This window comes from Eschrichtius robustus, chromosome 4 (assembly GCF_028021215.1).
Source record: "Eschrichtius robustus isolate mEscRob2 chromosome 4, mEscRob2.pri, whole genome shotgun sequence".
NCBI classification, from domain to species: Eukaryota; Metazoa; Chordata; class Mammalia; order Artiodactyla; family Eschrichtiidae; genus Eschrichtius; species Eschrichtius robustus.
Genome location: NC_090827.1, coordinates 31,353,126 through 31,371,056, shown reverse-complemented (window position 1 = coordinate 31,371,056; position 17,931 = coordinate 31,353,126). Strand labels below are relative to the sequence as shown.

The following is a 17,931-nucleotide window of genomic DNA, read 5'->3' as shown; positions in this document are numbered from 1 at the left end:
CTCCATCCCTAAAGCCTGGATCCTCACCTTCTGGCTGTGGAAAGGGAAGGGGGTGGAGAAGGCACAGCTGCCTCTTAACCGCTAAGCGTTGGCCCCCAAGTGCCAGGCATCACTGTGCTCACACCCCATTGGTCAGAACAGTCATGTGGCCACACCCAGCTGCAAGGGCAGCTGGGAAATGTCGTCCCTGCCTGGGCAGCCACTTCCCCGTGACAAGGGGACACAAATGTTTGGTGGACAATCTGGCTCTGCCACGGTGTCTTCTTCCATTTTAGAAATGAGGAAATTGGGGTTCAGAGGGGTTCAGCCATTCATTCAAAGTCACGCAGCAGGTTCAGAACCAATCCCAGGAGGCCAAGCAAAGGAGGCAAGGCTTCCCTGCAGGTCTGGTGCTGATGGACGTGGCCACGTGGCATTGCTTACTTCTGACACGGGCAGGATGGACACCCACTGGCGCGCTCCTGGCCTCTCCTGGCCTCTCCTTTTGATCACGTGGCCCTGGACGTTTCCTGCCAGCACCCCTCCCCCATCACCTCTCCCCCTGCTCTGACCGCCCCTCCTCCCCGCAGGTGCCCGTGCTGAAGCCTATGGATCTGATGGTGGAAGTGAGCCCCCGGAGGGTCTTCGCCAACGGCCACACCTACCACATCAACTCCATCTCCGTCAACAGCGACTGCGAGACGTACATGTCCGCGGACGACCTGCGCATCAACCTCTGGCACCTGGCCATCACCGACCGGAGCTTCAGTATCCTTTCCTGCCGCGGCCCCACCGTTGACGCCGCGGGCCGGGTGGCTCCCGGGTGGGACGTCAGTTGGCCTGCTGTAAGCGAGCTGGCTTGGGAGCTTCTGCTTTGTTCAGCCTCTTCAGCGGGGTGCCTCCTGGCTCACAGTGTGTGAATGAGGCCGAGGTTTGGAATCATGATGAGTTTATGAAAACTTTACAACTGTGGCTGCCGAGGGTTACATTTGACCCCTCGCCTCCTCCAGGGTGGCCATCATCCCGTCATCTGGGGGCCTCACCGGGGACCATGGAGGGGATGGAGTCCTGGGTCAGCCCTCCTGGACAAGGGGTGGTCGACCACCCTGAGACAGTCGACTGAAGGCTTCTCTGGACCTTCCTCCCTGGGCCTGAGGCAGGTGCATCAGTGTTTGATGAACAACCTTGGGGTCCCGCCCAGGGCTTAGAGGGACAACTGGGGTGTCATAAGCCCCGCTGGATGGGGTCAAGGTAGGCAGCCCTGCTTGGTGGCCCCCTGTGTCTGGGCAATAGGATTATAGGATTGACTCCAGCCCCCACTGACTGGTGAAGAAAGAACATGGGCCTGAAGAGGGGCCCAGGCTCAGGCTTGGCCCAATGAGGGCTACAGTGGACAGAGCAGGCAGGTTACTACCTACAGGTGTCACTACTCTACAGACAAATAACAACAACAACAGTAATAATAATAGTAATAATGCACAGTGAGGCTCTGTGCCTGATAAACATGTGTTAATATGAACTCGATTCATCCTCACAGTAATTCTGGGAGGTAGGTTCTTTACGATGAGGAAACTGAGTCACAGAGAGCCCGGGCTAACTTGTTTAAAGCTCACAGCAGCCAGTGGAAAGCTGGGTTCAAACCCAGGCGCTCCAGCCCCAAGTCCTCATTTCCAACCTTTCCACCCAACTGCCCTTTGTGAAGGATGTTGCCCAGACGTGGGGTGGAAGAAGGTGGGATGACCCCCCCCCAAGAGCTGTCTCTGACTGTCCACTTGGTGCTGGGTGCCGGGTGGCCCTGGACACCCGGAGCTGAGACCATACAGCTCCTGCCACGAGAAGCTCCCAACACAGGGGGTCGTGCCTGCTGTGCCGCCCTCTCACAGGTCAGGATCGGGCTGTGTCCCTTGGAGCAGAAGCCAGAACTGAGGGGGAGGGAGTGGGGCAGAGAAGGGAGCAGTCCGGGGTGGGGGTGTTGGAGGAGAGAAGGAGTGACAAATGGCTTCTGGGGGGCCGAGAGCCAGAAACTGGCCAGAGACCACAGGGCAGGGAGACCTCGGAACCAGGAGGAAGGGAGCTGGGAGGACTGAGAGCAAGCATCTGATGTTCCCTGAGCCCAGCAAGAGGGCGCGGGGCAAACGCCTGGGCTTCGGAGGAGCCATTGTGAGTCTCTGGGAGTCTGCTTCTGCCACCTTAAGCTCTGTGACCTTGGCGAGTCACTGCACCCCTCTTGAGCCTCAGTTACTAACCCTTCCCCCATAGGACGGCAGCGTTCAGCGAGCCCGTGTGAGACACGCCAACACCAAACCGGTGCTTAAAGCGTGTCAGGAAACATTAGCATCTGTTTCCTTCCTCCCTCCTTAGTGCTCAGGGCCAGGAAGGCAGAAGTGGATCGGGGTGGTCGGGAAGGTTCCAGGAGGAGCTGGGGCTGGAGCTGCTTTGAGGGGTGGGAGCTCAGTCTGGCTGGATGGAGAGGGCAAGGCTGGGCTGGTCCTCTGCTGGACCCTCCATTCAGGCTCAAACCCCAGCAGGTCCCACCCCTATCCCTGGTGCTTAGACACCAGCTAGGCAGGGGTCAGAACACCCCTCTCCAGCTGGCTCACCCAAAACAGACATTTACTGACTTATGGAGCCAAGAGAGCTGCAGATGCAGACGGATCCAGGGGCTCAGACGGTGTCATGGGATGGCTCTCTGCTTCTTGCTTCTGATCTCTGCTCTGGCTTCGGCCTCCACACGGTGGTGAGTTGACACCAGCAGTTCAGGCCCCGCCCTCCCAGAGTAAAGTCCAGGAGAAAAGAGACCCGCCCTCTCTGAACTGTCCCACCAAGTCCCCAGGTGGCACCCCATGGGCTCTGCCTGGGCCTCAGGGGCACCCCTGAATCCATTACTGTTGGGGGTGCAATGCTCTGGTTGGCCAGGACCCTCCCTGGTGCTGGAGGGGTCAGCTCCACCTCCAGCACAGTGTCTGAATCTGGGAAGAGTGGTCTCCTTGGGAGACGCGCTGCTCCAGGAGCTGGGGGCCCCTCGTGGTGGGCGGCACAGACAGACATCCACTGCCAAGTCTGAGGTCCTGACCTGCTTCCCAGCAGAATAAAATGAGGAGTCACACAGGAACTCCAGGTCTGCAAACGGGGCAGGCGTGGGACTCACGGGACTGCGGCTAGCCGTCCTCAGCTTCCTGCACAGCGCTCTACAGTTTACAGAGCAGCTTGCCATTCACAGTCTCACTTGGCGCTCACAGTGGCATGAAAGCTGCCAATCAGTGGCAATGTTATCATCACCCAACTTTACGGATGAGGAAATGCAGGCTTGGGGAGACCGGGGTTCGGCCCAGAGTCCCCCTGCCAGGGACAGCGTCCCATGGCCTGGCCCAGTGCACCTTGCCTTGCCCTCTGGCTGCAGCCTTGGGACAGCGGCACCCACCCTCCAAGAGCCTGGGTTTCCTTATCCTAGGACTAGGGTGGGGACCGTAAGCCCTGACCAATTTATCTCCCTGGGCTATTATAAGGATTCAATGACACCGTGAATGCTGAGGCCCTGTAAAAATTGCAAAGCCCTGCAGCTGTGTATGGGATTGTTTAATTTCGTTCACTTAACCATCAATTCCTCTTCTGTCTCAGGCTCCATGCTGAGCCCCGGGGACACAGGGACAAATAAAAGAAACTCAGCTTCTTCCTCAAGGGCCTCATACACTGCTGGGAGACCCAGCCCTGACCTGGGTGGTACCAGCGGTGCCATCCTTGCTGTAACTCAGGTCTACACACTGTGCCTGGGCTACCAGGGAGGACTGAGAAGGAGGCAGCGTTAAGATGCTCCCAGTGGCTTGAGGAGGCTACCGAAGGGCCCAGGGTGGGCGGGGGTGACGTGATGAGGCAGGAAGGTGGGAGGTGGCCGGGACAGCTGCAGCGGGCCTGGCTGATGGTGTGAGTGGGGGACTTCCTCCTGGGGACCACGATCTCCAAACATCGATCATTTGCAAACCTCCTTCGCAAGTTATTACTACATCTGTACACCGTGCGTTCTTTCATTTGCTTTTCCAATCTTTTTCTAATTTTTATTAATTTTCGTTAAATCAAGTAGCTTTAATTTTGCCCAAATAAATGCATTTTGAAAGGGACTTTAATTTTACTACCATAAATGAAAGTGAAACGTATCACATACCATAAATAGGAGGTAGCTATAGAGATAAATGCCATGAAGAAAAAAAAACAATGGGAATAAAATCCATCTTCAGCCCTGTCCAGTAGAACTTTCTGTGATACTGGAAAAGTTCTCTATTTGCACTGTGCGGTATGGTGGCTTCCAGTCACGTGTGCCTATGGAGTACGTAAAATGTGGCTAGGGAGACTGAGGAACAGAATTTTTTATTTCATATAGTCTGAATGAATTCACATTTCGAGTTAAATAGCCACATGTGCAGACTCCGTAAATGCTGCGTGTTAGACCCCGAGGCTAGTTCCTTCTGTCAGACGTGGGGATGAGGAAGTACTTCAGGGGTTAAAGATATGATCCCGCAAACAGAGACCTTCTCCCTCGTTCAGCAAAAGGACTAGAAAGTATCAGTAACTGAAAGCCTTGCTTGGTGTCTGAGTCTGTGTTCTGAAGACTGTCCACCTCCCTAACTGCTGTCAGGTGGTAAGAAGCTATCGATGCACCGTAAACAGGGGAGCAGCACTGGTCACCTTGCAGGGGGCCCCCTGGGGGCTGTGGGCTTGTGTTGTGGGTGGAATGGAGTCCAGCAGACGAGTCTGGAAGCCAGGAGGCCGAGTAGATCCCGGGAGACATGGAGGTGGGTAGGGCGGAGCGTGGCCATGGGCAAGAAGCCAGGAGGTAGATCGATGGTTAAAATATAGACTTTGTAGATACGGGGCTGTATCATAACTGACTTTTGGACTGAGGTGGCCAGAGGGCATTGGAACAGGTTAGTTGTTATTAAGGAAAGCGGACTAACCCATCCCAGGACTGCAGGCAGACCTGCCCAGTCACTACTGCCAGCTCCACCTCCTAACACAGATTGTGCCCTGTCCACACACTGGAGGGTACACCGTTCACCAGTATATTTAGTGAGCACCTACTGTGTGCCAGGCCCTGTGCCCAGTGCTTGAATTAAAGAGACAAAGAGCCATGCCCTCCTGGAACGGACATATAATTTAATGTTGATAAACCGTTCGTATAATAAACAAGCAAAATATCCAGTACATGAGCAAGCGATACGTGCTGTGGGGAACGAGTGGGACCAGTGAGCACAGTAGAGTGAGTTTTTCTCCAGCCACGTTTTGCTGCATGGCTGCAGGGGCAGAGTAGGTGGAAAGGGAGCCAGGGTTGTGGGTTTGCAAAGTGAAGATGCAGGCATGGGGCTGATGGCATATGCAAGGGAGTGAAAATAATGGTTGGCTCCAGAATCTAAGCCAGGTGAGGAGGTGACAGCTAGTGACAGGAGGGGAGCGTCAGTGCATTGGGGGTCCCCGTGGGATGCCAGAGGGGCTTCTCTGGCTGTAGATCTTGCCACATAACTCTGTTAAACCTGTGTGTAGCCTTTAATTTTGTGAAAATGGATTGCTAGTTGATCAAAATATACACATGTTTTGGCCCTTAGAGATAGGGGAGTGTGAACATTCCAGAATGCTGGGGACACCAGGGCCGAGCTCAAGGCAGCCCTTGCCTGTAGAACCTAAGGACCAATTAGGCAGACAGAAGCAGCTGAGTGGAATCTCCAGGGTATGTGGTGGCTGTGGAAATGTCCCTTGACTAGATCAGTTCATCAGGGAATGATGTTGCACGAGGCACTCCCCATGGCCTGCTGTGGCTTGGCTACCAGAGTGACAAGACACAGGGACCCAGAGCAGAGACACCTGGCACCGTCCCATGGCGTTCAGCCTCCCCTGGCAAGAAAGGTGTCAGGACTGCGGGTCGTAGGTGTGATGATGGGTCTGATAGCAGCCAAGTAATTAGAAAAGGCGTTTCATTTCCAACGTGGGAGGAGGCCAGAAAAAGGCAGCTGTGACTCCGCGCTGAGCTGGGGAATTGCTCTGAATTTTGAAACACCTTTAGAGCAAGTACCTCCTGGGGGATTCCGGACCTAGGGGTTCGCATTCCTTTAACTCTTGCTCTTCAATGTCTTGATTTACCCTGATACTGCTGTTCAGTCCTCAAGGCCACTGGGAGTTTTCTGCTATGTTACCATCTCCTTGTGTCCAAATAGTAACACTTTCTACTTAGGCAGAATTGATTTTTAGCAAAGGTTTTTAAGAGAAAGGAGAACCGAAAAAAGTGGGCATTGTTTTCACCAGTAAGAATAGTGATAAAGCTGACTCAGAGGACCTTTCCTCTTCTAATTCTAGACTTGGCTGCTCTGAACAGAGGGAGAGGAGCCTGGGACTTCCTGAACCTCTGCCGTGTGCCAGGCACTTACACGGTGCAGCGCCTTTGTCTGTCACCGAGGCTTCCAGCCTCCTTCCTCTCTCTCACCCACAGAATGGAAAGAGGTGCCAAGCTCTTTCCATTCTCCCCCGATGGCTCTGGAATCATGCCCTCCTCTCCACCCTAACCAAGGCCCAGCTCAGGCCGTACCGTTCCTGCCTGGACCGTTGCCTGAATCCCACCTTGCCCAGCCAGCTGGCCCCCTACAGAGCTTTGAGAGTGGCTCATCAGAGCCTCTGGTCTGACCACATCAGTCCCCTGTGTAGAGCTCTCGGTGGTCCCCAGCAGCACCTGGAGAATGTCCAAATCCCTCAACAGTGCCCGGCAGCTCTTGGTGACCAGCCTTTGCCCACCTCCCCAGAGTCCTGTGCGTCAGGCTTGCCCACACCTTCACGTCACTGGGTTTCCCTTCGTGCTGCAGGGGTGGGGGCAGTGCTCTGCCTTCCGCTGAGCCTTCTCTGGAGGAGCCTTTTCCCCCTCCTGTAGCCTGGCTGGCTCCCGTTTGCCCACATGCATCACTCACAGCCCCCTTTGCCTGGTCACCTCTGCTCTGTCCACTCTGCACCCCTCCCAGGCTGGTCCGAGTCCCTCTGGGCCCACACTCGCTGGTCACAGTGGGCTTTCATCATCTGTTAGTATGAATGCCTCCCCCATTTTCTGCTGAAACCCTTGGGATTAAGAGCCCAGGCTGAGCCCTCTCTGTGTCCCCACCCATAATGCAGGGCGTGGCACGTCGTAGGTGCTTATGAATGGTTGTAAATGGTGACTTTGGAGGGAGGAAGTTCACAGTTTCCATCTGATCTTAGGATATAGATGCCTCCTTGCAAATCTGGGCTCCAAGGTGGGGGGCTCCATGACCCCAGACACTAAAGAGAAGCAGTCTGGGCTCTGGGCTCCGGCAGAATTGGGCTCAGATTCATTGCTTTACCTCCTTTGTCATCGATTTCCATGACTGCAAAATGGGCCAAATTCCTTATCATATGGATATTGGTAAGGAGTAAAGGAATCATTCACATAAAGGGGCCTGGCAGTTGGCCGGTATTATTTTCCCCCTTAGACGATGGCCCCTCAAATACTTAAGGCTGTTTCTCATAAATCCCGACATCTTCTCTGGTCATTGAAGCCCTTTCTCCCCAGTGCCATCTCCACATCTGTTTAAACAACCTCTCAGTCCTTTAATGCCAACATTCTGAGGCTCTTAGGCAGCTCTGGGTGATTTTTCTTGAGTTTGAAGCATCTTAAAGGTAACAGATTGCACAGGGGGCCTCAGCTGACGGACCTCTGCTTTATTCTTAGCACCCAGAGACTTATAAAGATGGTTCAGTTGATTTTTCTCCCCACTGAGCGATTTCTCGTGGTGGAAGCTGGCATCACACCAAGCCTTAGCCTGGAACAAATTTCTAATTCCCGTTTATGCAGCAGGTGCTGAAGCTAGGCTGGATGTTGAAGCAGTTCCACATCTTGGTCAGCACTCGGCCACCTGTGGACTGGGCTTGTTTTCTGCCCAGGGAGCGAAGGAGGGGACCGACCAAGGCCCCCCCATGTGCCAGGCTCCGTGCTGGCCAAAACCCTAGAGCCTGGGGTTCAACCCTGCCTTCAACACTCACTCACCCGGCGACCCTGCCGGTCACTCAGGCCTTCTGAGCCTCACTTTTCTCTTCCATTCAAAGGGGCGTGCCTCCCATGCTGGGGGCTGTGAGAGCAGAATGGCCGGTGAGTATAGGGGCTGATATGCTGTAAACACAGGACCTATACCAGCCCATGACCACTGTCAAGCACCTTACAGGCTGCCTCTTTTCATTCTCCCACAGATAAGGAAAGTGGGGCGAGTCTGCTTAGAAATGCCCTGAGTCTGAATCTCCAAAATCAGCTTTTCACCCAGAAAGCATGTTGTTAAACTGTTATCAGCACCACTGCTTTGGGGGCTCAGCAAGGCCAGGCAGCTGGTTGGGTTCCGCTGCGGCCGAGGGCTCCTGTGCGCTGTCCATGGTGCTGACTCCATCCGAAACCAGAGCTGCATCCCACCATCACCCTCACTGCCTCCCACACCACCTTCACCTCTTACTGAGCACTTACTCTGTGCCAAACAGCACTCTGTCACCGTGCACATATTCACCTATTTAATCCTCCCGACATCACTGTGGAGTAGACAAGATTAACATCCCCCTTTTACAGGGGAGTAAACTAAGCCACAGAAAGGTTAAGTAATCTACCCAGAGTCACCCAGCTGGCAAGTGGGTGGGATTCAGACTTGGGGCATCTGGACGCAGAACCCACGCACGTCACTGTCACGCCACACTGCCTCTCAGTCATGATGGTAACAACCTCCAGGACAGCCACTGTTATTGCACACTTATTGCAGGCACTGAGCTGAACGCACTGCACTTGCTACACTTAATCCTCGTGGCAGCTCGCATAGGTGGTGCTGTCATTCTCTCCATTCTGAAGCGGGTGCACTTGCCCATGGCCCTCCTAGCCCTCAGCCACTCAGATTGTCCGTCCAGTTCTGTCAGTGCAATAACGTTTCTGGCTCTTGTTTTACATCCTAAGGGAAGCAGGTGCTTTTTGCACTGTTGCAGGACAGAGTGGGGATTGATTCGTAAGACAAGTGGCCGGATGCATGGGCTTTGGCAGCTGTTTGGTGTTTCTGACATTTCCTCTGGGTGGTGGCACATGCAACTCTATGGCGCTTCCTGTCTCTTCCTGAAAGGCCGCTGTGGCACTTCTGTAAGACACTCCTGATCAAACCCCCCTCGACCCCAGACCACAGCCCTGTCAGCTGCCCTCTGTCCCTCCCTCTTGGGGCTCCAGCAGCCTGCCCTCTTGCAACTCCCCAGCTTTATGCTTCCCCCTCACCTGGAACACTTCCCCCAGCCTGACCCTTTGCCTGGATAACTCCTACTCACCCTCTGGCCTTGGCTTAATGCCTTTGCCTCAGAGGACCCTTCCCTGACTCTCCAGACCAGTCAGGGCCTTGTTATAAATCTCATCACATGCACCCTGTATGTCTCTCCTGGAGCATCCATCATGGGGCTAATATCTGGCTTCACTGCTGGGCTAGGGGACCTGAGAGGTTGGGACAGGGTCTGGTTTGCCCCTTCTCGGTGCCATGAGAAGGTAGCCACCTAGGTGTGTGTCCAAGCTCTGTCCCACCTTGGGTTTCCCCTCCCAACTCTGGGTTGGATACAAACCCAGGCATGTAATCCAGCACAAACCCTCACTGTCTTTCCAGAGTGTCCTTCTAGGCAACAAACATTATACCTTTTGCACCCTGCTTAATTTCATGTTTGTTTCAGAGGAAGAGAAATACTGATTCTGATTAACTCACTTTAATTGTTGCTAAAAGTACCAGCCATGTGCTAGGACCTCTATCTCCTTGATGAAGGAGATGTCATCCCCTTAAATCTTCATTACAGCCCTGCAAAGCAGATGGCATCCACTCATTCTACAGATGAGAAAAGCAGGGCACAGAGAGGCTGAGAAGTTTTCCAGAGGTCACACAGCTGTTATTCGGTGGGGCTAGACTGTCAAGCCCTGGTTTCTGTGACTCAGAAGACATTTCTTGCCTGTCTAAGCATTTGGGAATCACATAAGCTGGCTTTTGGAAGGGGTGTGCAGTCTGGCTCATCACACAGATAAAACACTCCAGGGTTTCAGTGGGCTTTGCGCAGCGAGCGGTTACTCAGAACAGCCCTTCTCCCACGGCCCAGCATGGCCCCAGCGACCTGGTTCCTCTCTTTGAGTGAGATTGCACCATCATAGTTAATAAGGTTCTGAGCAGGGAAGGGAAGGAGGCTGTTGTGGGCTGAATTTTTGTCCCCCCAAAATCTGTATGTTGAAGCTCTAACCCCCAGCGCCTCAGGATATGACTGTATTTGTAGATGGGTCTTTAAAGAGGTGATTAAGGTAAAATGAGATCATTAGGGTGGGTCCTAATCCAGTATGACTGGTGTCCTTATAAGAAGAGGAGATCAGGACACAGACATATACAGAAGGATGACCACATGAGGACACACGGAGAAGATGGCCACCTGCAAGCCAGTGAGAGAAGCCTCAGAAGGAACCGACCCTGCTGACACTTTGATCTTGCACTTTCAGCCTCCACAACTGTGAGAGAATCATTTCCTACTGTTGAAGCCACCCAACTGTGGCACGTCGCTATGGCGGCCTGAGCAAGCTAAACCAGAGGCACAGGTAGCCCGGAACCTCCCGGAGGATCTGACTCGATGAGGCCGGAGGGCTCACAGTTCATGTTTGTAGCCAGCTCATCTTCTGGAGAAAATTTGCTGAAAAAAAGCAGCTTTGCTGGCCACGCCCCAGCGACATCCAGCTTGCCCAGGATACAGCCAGTCCAGCGAGCCCCAGCAGCAGGGCCTTTGCGGGTGCTGACCCCGCGGGAGAACTCCACGTTGTGTGGAGGTGCAGTCACTCCAGAATAGAGCGGGCAGTGGGAGGAACACCGGCTGGAAGTTCGGAAGCCAGGATTCCATCCTTGCTCTGCCTCCACCTCTGGCCCTGGGCCCGTCACCTCCCCACCCTCATCTCCCTCTCCTCCTTTGTGGGATTGGAGGGTGGGCGGTCCCTTCTGCAGGGACATCCAGGTGCCCGGCCGGAAGGGGGCTGCCCTCACCAGCCCTCCAAGGGTTTGACTGTGTTTCAGAGCTGTTACTTGCTGTGTCTTTACAAGCATTTGTCGTGGCATAGCCGCTAAACCCCGTCACATTAGTTGATACTTGTGTAATTCTTTGACATTTATGGAGTGCTTTACATACCTATTTCTAACTGGAGCCCCTCGGTGGAACGAACCAATGACATTTATTCATTTCACGTGCCTGACTCATTTTATGGTCAGCGGAGATTTGCCCAGGGGATGAGTGACGGCCCTTGTACCGGTGCTCCTGGGATAGGTAAGGGAGACCAAGGCTCTGAGAAGCGCACCTCAGACCTCAAAGGAGTGAGGGCCACAGCAGCATAGCCAGAGTTTCAGGACCCTCCGAGTGGGATCCACGGAGCGGTGTGGCTTCGAACTGATCGGCCGTGGTGCCTGGTGCTGGTGTCACCCCACTGGTTTCAGGACACCAGGCGATGCTCTTGGCAGCAAGAGATGAAGGAGTTTCTATAAAAATCTCTGAAAACCTGATGACTCTGCAAAGGCTCACCTGGATTACACTCCTGTGTCCTTGGCAGTAAGAACCACGACCTTCCTTCTGGAATGGAACAGGACAAACCCCTGTTTCTGAGCTTTACTGACCCCCAGGCGTCTCACACACTAGCAATAAAGGGAGGCTTCCGTTACAACAGCAAGATTGCAATCCCTCTTCTAAACCTGGGGTCAGCAAAGAGTAGCCCAGTGGGGAGAGGTGGGCGCAGGAATCCACCAGTTTGTAAAGCTTGATGGGAACACGGCCACACCCATTCATTTCCATAGTGTCTGTGGCTGTTTTTGCATCACAAAAGCGGAGTTCAGCAGCCTGGATGAGATGAGATCTTGTGGCCTGCTAAGCCTAAAATATTTACTCTCTGGCCCTTTACAGAAAATGTGTGCCAACCCCTGGTCTAGAGGGTTACATGTGTGCTTATTCACACTTGGCCACTGAAGGAAAAGGGGCTGGAGCCAGACAGCTGCCGGAACCAGAGCTATCTTCCCAGGCCCCTGGGTGCCCCAGGGAGGTGGCAGCCCCTCCTGCCCACTTGTCCACGCTCCCGTGGCTGTGTTTTTCCTCTCGTGTTCCTGGAGCCTCAGCTCACACTGGTCCACAGAAGTTGAGTGACTGGCCCAAGGGAGGCGCCGCATGGATTAAAGGCAGATTTAAGCCTGGCATCCAGGCTCCCTGGTAGCCAGTCAGCCCTTGCCTGCAGTGTTATGCCACATGCCTTCTTAGGAGTTCACTTACAAAGCACCTACTCCTCGCCAGGCCCTGTCTTCAGCACACCACGTGCACCATCTTAATTAATCCTACCGCTACCCTAGGAGGTAAGGCGTACCATTGCCATTTTGAACTTGGGGTAACTGAGGCACAGAGAGATTCAGAAACTTGCACACACAGCCAGCAAGCAGACAGAGCCTGGATTCTGCCCCAGGCTGTCAGGGGCCAGAGTTCTCGTCCCCACTCTGCTTTGCCTCCCAAGTCACAGCATACAGCATACTGCGTATTGCAGGTTCTGGAACTCAACTTAGGTTCAGTCCCAGGCTGGTCCCCCTCTGCCTGGCCCCGAGCAAGTGGCTTCCCTTTGCGGAGCCCCCATTTCCTCATCCACAGAAAGGGGGGCACCTCACTCACACGTGGAGAGGATTGAACAGACACAGATGTGAAACCATCTGATCAGCCCGCAGGGCATCTCACGTGGGTACAGGTACCAGTTTGGTATAAACTGGAGTTTGGGGTATAAACGATTTTGCCTGCACTCAGATGACTGAAACAGATAGGTCAGCCAGTATTTGCAGCCACAGGGCATCTCAGGTGGGCACAGTTACCAGTTTGGTATAAACTGGAGTTTGGGGTATAAACGATTTTGCCTGCACTCAGATGAGTGGAACAGATAGGTCAGCCAGTATTTGCAGCCTGAATAGAAGGCCTTCTCTTGTTGATGGGAAGTAGGGGAACCCAACCCCCATTTTAGGGAGTTCACTCTAGCTGAGACTGGGGGGCTAACCAGAGGCGGGGAGCCCCACTGAGGCTTAGGCAGCCTGGGCCGAGGGCCAGAGCAGAGGGACCTCCAGGAGGACGAGCACAGGACGCAGAGGCAGGTTGGATGTGATGGAGGGAGAGGGAGGGATCCAGAAGCTGCCCTGATTCCTGGCTCTGCGTTTCAGGGCCGGGGCTGCTAAAACAGGGAACTGCAGGGAAAGAAGAGGTCTGGAATGGAGGTAGAGGAAGCTGTCCGTGATAACTAGCATTACACCCGTGTCTTTTCCCCAGCTTCCAGGAAGCAGACTGGGTGTCTGAGTTCCCAGTGAATGCCATAACTTCCCACAAACTGGGCAGCTTAAAACAACAGAAATCTATTGTCTCACAGTTCCAGAGGCCTGAAGTTTGCACTTAAGGTGTTATCAGGGCTGTGTTCCTCTGAAGCCTCCTGGGGAGGATCCTTCCTTGCCTCTCCTAGCTCCTGCAGCCCAAGGCATCACCCCAGCCTCTGCCTCAGATGCCACATGGCCTTCTCCTCTGGATGTCTCTGTTTCTCCTTCGGTGTCTCTTATAAAAACACTTGTAATCAGATTTAGGGCCCACCCAGGTAATCTAGGAAGACCCCATCTTGAGACCCTCAACTTGATCCTATCTACAAAGACCCTTTTTCCAAATAAGGTCACATTCACAGTCTCTGGGGGTTAGGATGTGGACATGTATTTGGGTAGGGGGGGCCAGGGGGGAGGCACCATTCAACACACTGAACTGGAGAAAAATACATCGCGCTCAGCCAAGGGGTGGGGACCGGAGCTAGTCTACCTTCTCCCTTCATCCTCTCCGCGTGACCTGCTCCCCTCTCCGCCTACCTGTGTCTGACAAACTTTCCTAGGAGGGAAAATCATTCTTAGCTGCCAAAGTGTGACTGAAAGTTAAGCAAAAGCCATCAGACACTTGGTGTACAATTAGATGGAAAAATAGAACATGAATAATTCATCCAGCTTTGCCAGGGGGAGGGGAGCTTGCAAATGAGTCTAATTATGCTCCTTCCCGAGAGAGGTCAGTCCTGCCATGAAAAAAGCACCGGCTACACGTGGGATTCATGCAGCTGATTCTGAAGTGGGCATGGGGGAAGCCACCTGTGCATTAATCCTCGAAATGAAAGGGCGCTCCAGGGTCATACTCAACCCCTGATTTTGCAGATAGGGGAAACCGAGATTTACAGATGGAAGTGATTTCTGCCTGTGGAACTGAACATTCCAGAGAGAGGTAAAACCAGACACCTGGCCCAAGGCCCCCAACTTCCAACCCAGCACTGGTCCTGCCAAAGTCCAGGCCACTGTGTATGGTCAAGTGTCTCAAAGTCCACAGGCATGTGGCCACTCAGGTGGGAGTCCCGGAGGAGTGTTTGTGGTGTCTGTTTGGGACGTAATTACCGTGCTCTGGAGGCTTCTCCACGCCTACTTCGCTGGTCAGGAGTCCGTCTCCAGGCCCCTGCTCTGTGATGTGACCATGGGGATTCAGTAGGGACAGCCCCTCTCGATAATTTGGCTCTCACACACCCGATGGCCAGTGAGGAGCTGGGCACCCACAGGGAGATCCTCGTCCTGAGACGAGCGGAGCCAGAGGTCTTGGAGAAGCCGTCCCGGGACTGGGTGACGGTAGACCCGGTGGGATGGCCACGCCCTGAAGGACGCTGTGCTGTCCTGGAGGTGCTGGGTCAGGCTGTGGGCCCTGGGATTCAGAGGCACACATTGGCCATGACTGTGCTTTTGTCTTCCTCCCCCAGCATCAGGTGGAAATGAAGCTCTGTGCTTCACATCATCTTTCCCCAGCACCCACTGTATCCAGTCCTTTGTTTGAAGCAGCAAGAGAGATTCCCCGAGTGATGCATAGGCTGTAAGAGCCGTGGTCCACGGCTGTTGATGGGACCCAGGCATCGGAGACTCTGTCTCCTCAGCCCATGCACAGGGTCCCCGGTCCACGTGGGTTCCCCCCTCGGCTGGCTCTGTGTAGCCCTGGTTCAGGCATGTTAGCTGTAGAGCCTGCAGACATGACTGAACCCCGCAGACTTAGCCATCATGGCCTCGTTCAGAGTTCTAGCAAGTGTTTGCAGAAGGCAGGCCACAGCTGAACATGGTTGTTGTGAGGCTGTCAGGAGCGGTTAGAGTGATGCGGGTCACGGGAAACAGGAAGCAGGAAGCACGTCCACTATGATCCAGCCAAAGGCAACACCCATTTGCGTGGCCTTGGCCCCTATGTGAGTCTGGGACCAGGGTCTGGGGGCCCTGGGAGAGGAGGCTTCATGCCACCACACTGCCCTCTCTCTGGCCACTGGCGTCCACAGCCTCCCAGGCTAGAAAGATGGTTCATACAGCCCAGTTTCGGTCTCCATGAGCCAGAGTTCAGACATCATACCTCTGATCCCTTCTCTGTTGGACTGGATTCTAGAACAGCTTGAGGCCGGGAAGGAAAGAGTTTGGACACTGGCTCAGTCAAGAGGGTTAGGTGATCCTGAAGCAACAGTCAGAAAGTCTCAGAGGTGACAGGAGCCTGCCCATTGTCCCCTGAGGCTCACGGCACAGCACGTGCTGGCTCTCAGAACTTCAGCCTGGAAGTGACACGCGTCACTTGTCACTTCTGCCCCCCATTCACTGGCAAAAGCAACAAGTCACAGCGGCCTGAGCCCCCTCAGGCCGGGTGACAGGTCTCCCTGGGATGTTCAGGGAACCACCTGCAAGGAAAGGCATCTTCACTCCCTGAGAAGTGAAACACGGTAAAAACCCACGTCCCCTGACAAGTGACACAACCGGGATTCAAACCTGACCTGTGTGCCCTAAGGCCTGGCACTTCTGTTTCTCCCAGGCCCTCTTTGGCTTTTGTGTCCCAAGTCCTGTGGGAGAACCTCAGTCCCCGTTTGCAGAACATCTGACAGGTGCTGTACTCATGTGCATTTCTTAAACGACGGCACTTTTTCTCCAGACACCATTTTAAGTTCAGTAGGAAATTAAAGCCGTTCTAAGCAGGCAAAGTCATCAGCGGGGGCTCAGGCTGAGAAGGATGGGGCTGCAGGTTGACGTTGATGGAATTCACATTCCAGAAGTCTTGGCTGTTTTTCTCTCTCAACCTTTAGTCTCACTTTTTCATGATTTAATCTCTGCTTCTTATCGTACCAGAAAACAACAGTTTCCTGGGAAACCAATTCAGGCACTGACGACATAGCTCCTTTTTTCCCTCTCTTTCTATTTTGATGTGATTCTAAGTTTCTGGTTAATGGTGTGCTTCTAGCAAGCAAGATTTGAGCATCTGCACAGAGACCCTCCTCTGATTGCACAGATTCAACCATCTTTTCTGATATTTTATAAATTCTACTGTTTACAGAAGTCAGAAAATGTCTCTTTCTTACTGAGAGAGGAAGCAGCCTGGGGCAGGTGGAGGGGGGGGGCTGACAGCAGATGAATGTCAGAGTTTCAATCAGTATTTTCCAGATAATAAAAAATAATAAGAGCACCTGACATTCATTGGGCTCTGCGATGTGTTAGGCAGTTGCCAAGGGCTTTGCCTCTTCTCATCTTCACAGCAAACCTATGAGGATAGAACTGTTAGCCCATTTTACAGATGAGGAAACTGAGGCATGGGGAGCTGGTTGGATGGTGGGGGGACTCACCCAGGATCACACAGCCAGGAGGTGGCAGAGCTGGCATTCTCTGAATCCAGAGCTCACATGCAAAGAAGAGGGAGGAGGGGGCATTTCCATCAGAGGGAACGGGCTGTGCAGAGCCCCCACAGGGCTGGGGAGACCAGAGGCCGAAGGTGTCGCTGTTCGAGAGGAAAGTGCCTATAGGGCAGAGCCACTAGTAGGATCTGAAGCCGGAAAGGTAGAGAGAGGCCAGGGTATGCCAGGCCTTGGATGCTACAGCAAGGGGTTGTGATTTGCTGTTGTAGGCAACGGCGAATGGACAGGAATCCAGCCTCACCACTTATTGCTGAGTCACCCTGGACAAGTTGTTTACCCTCTCTGGGCTCCAGCATTTCAGTCAGAGATACTTCCTTTCCAAGCAACAAAATTCTTGACGCTAAACAGAAAACGGACTTATTGGGTCCTATATTTAACCGTCCAGGGATTACCGTTTTCGGGTGAATTCTCACCCAGGATTCTAAAGGTACTGACAGATCTTTCTGTCCATCCACTCTGTCTTTGGGGCGGTCTGCCCCCGCCCCAGGCTCCGGGTTTCCCCTTGTCATGGCAGCTGATACAGTCCCTTCCTCTCCACACCACCCAGCCCGCAGAGATGACAGAGCTGCCTCCCAGCATTCCCAGTATTCCAAGTCTGGAGCCCCTCCACTGGCACATCTGACGCCATATGCTTATCCCTCGTGGTGACTGTGGGTGGGAATGGAAGGCACAGATTAGAGCTGAAAACCCAGAAAGGCAGAGAACCTTTTCCCCAAAGCAGAGTCTTGATGCTGTGGGCGGAAGGGAGTGGGGGCGGGGGGGGGGGGGGTGGGGTGTGGGAAGGGCGGGGGGAGGGGGAGGGCGGGGCGGGGGAGGAGGGGAGCCAACCAATACCTGTCCACTCAGCTCAGACACGATTCACAGAGTGACGGGGAGAACTGCAGTTGTTCACCTAGTGTGTCCACAGCCCAGCATGTAGTAGGCACTCAACAAACGCTCCTGGCCTCCTGCTTGGCAACTGAAAGAGGAGGGGCAGAGGGGAGAAGCCTCAAGGGTTGCCCTGCGTGGGGCCGGGCAGCGGATGGGCACTGGCTGGAGAAAGGGCACAGGTCAGGAAGGAGGCGGCAGTCCCGCCTTATGGGGACAGTGGACGGGCACCCAGAAGGGACAACCAGCAGGCTGTTCGACGACAGTCAGGTCTGCAGCTTGGGGACTCCGTGGCGGGGTGTTTG

The 17,931-nt window shown here is 54.0% G+C and overlaps 1 protein-coding gene across 1 annotated transcript in view; it reads left to right on the top strand.

Moving 5' to 3' along the window:
* PPP2R2C (protein phosphatase 2 regulatory subunit Bgamma) overlaps positions 1–17,931 on the top strand; it is a 140,418-nt gene that overhangs the window by 94,933 nt on the left and 27,554 nt on the right. The window contains exon 5 of the mRNA XM_068542524.1: positions 570–747. Within this exon, the coding sequence (XP_068398625.1) occupies positions 570–747 (178 nt within the window). The remainder of the gene's footprint in view (positions 1–569; positions 748–17,931) is intronic.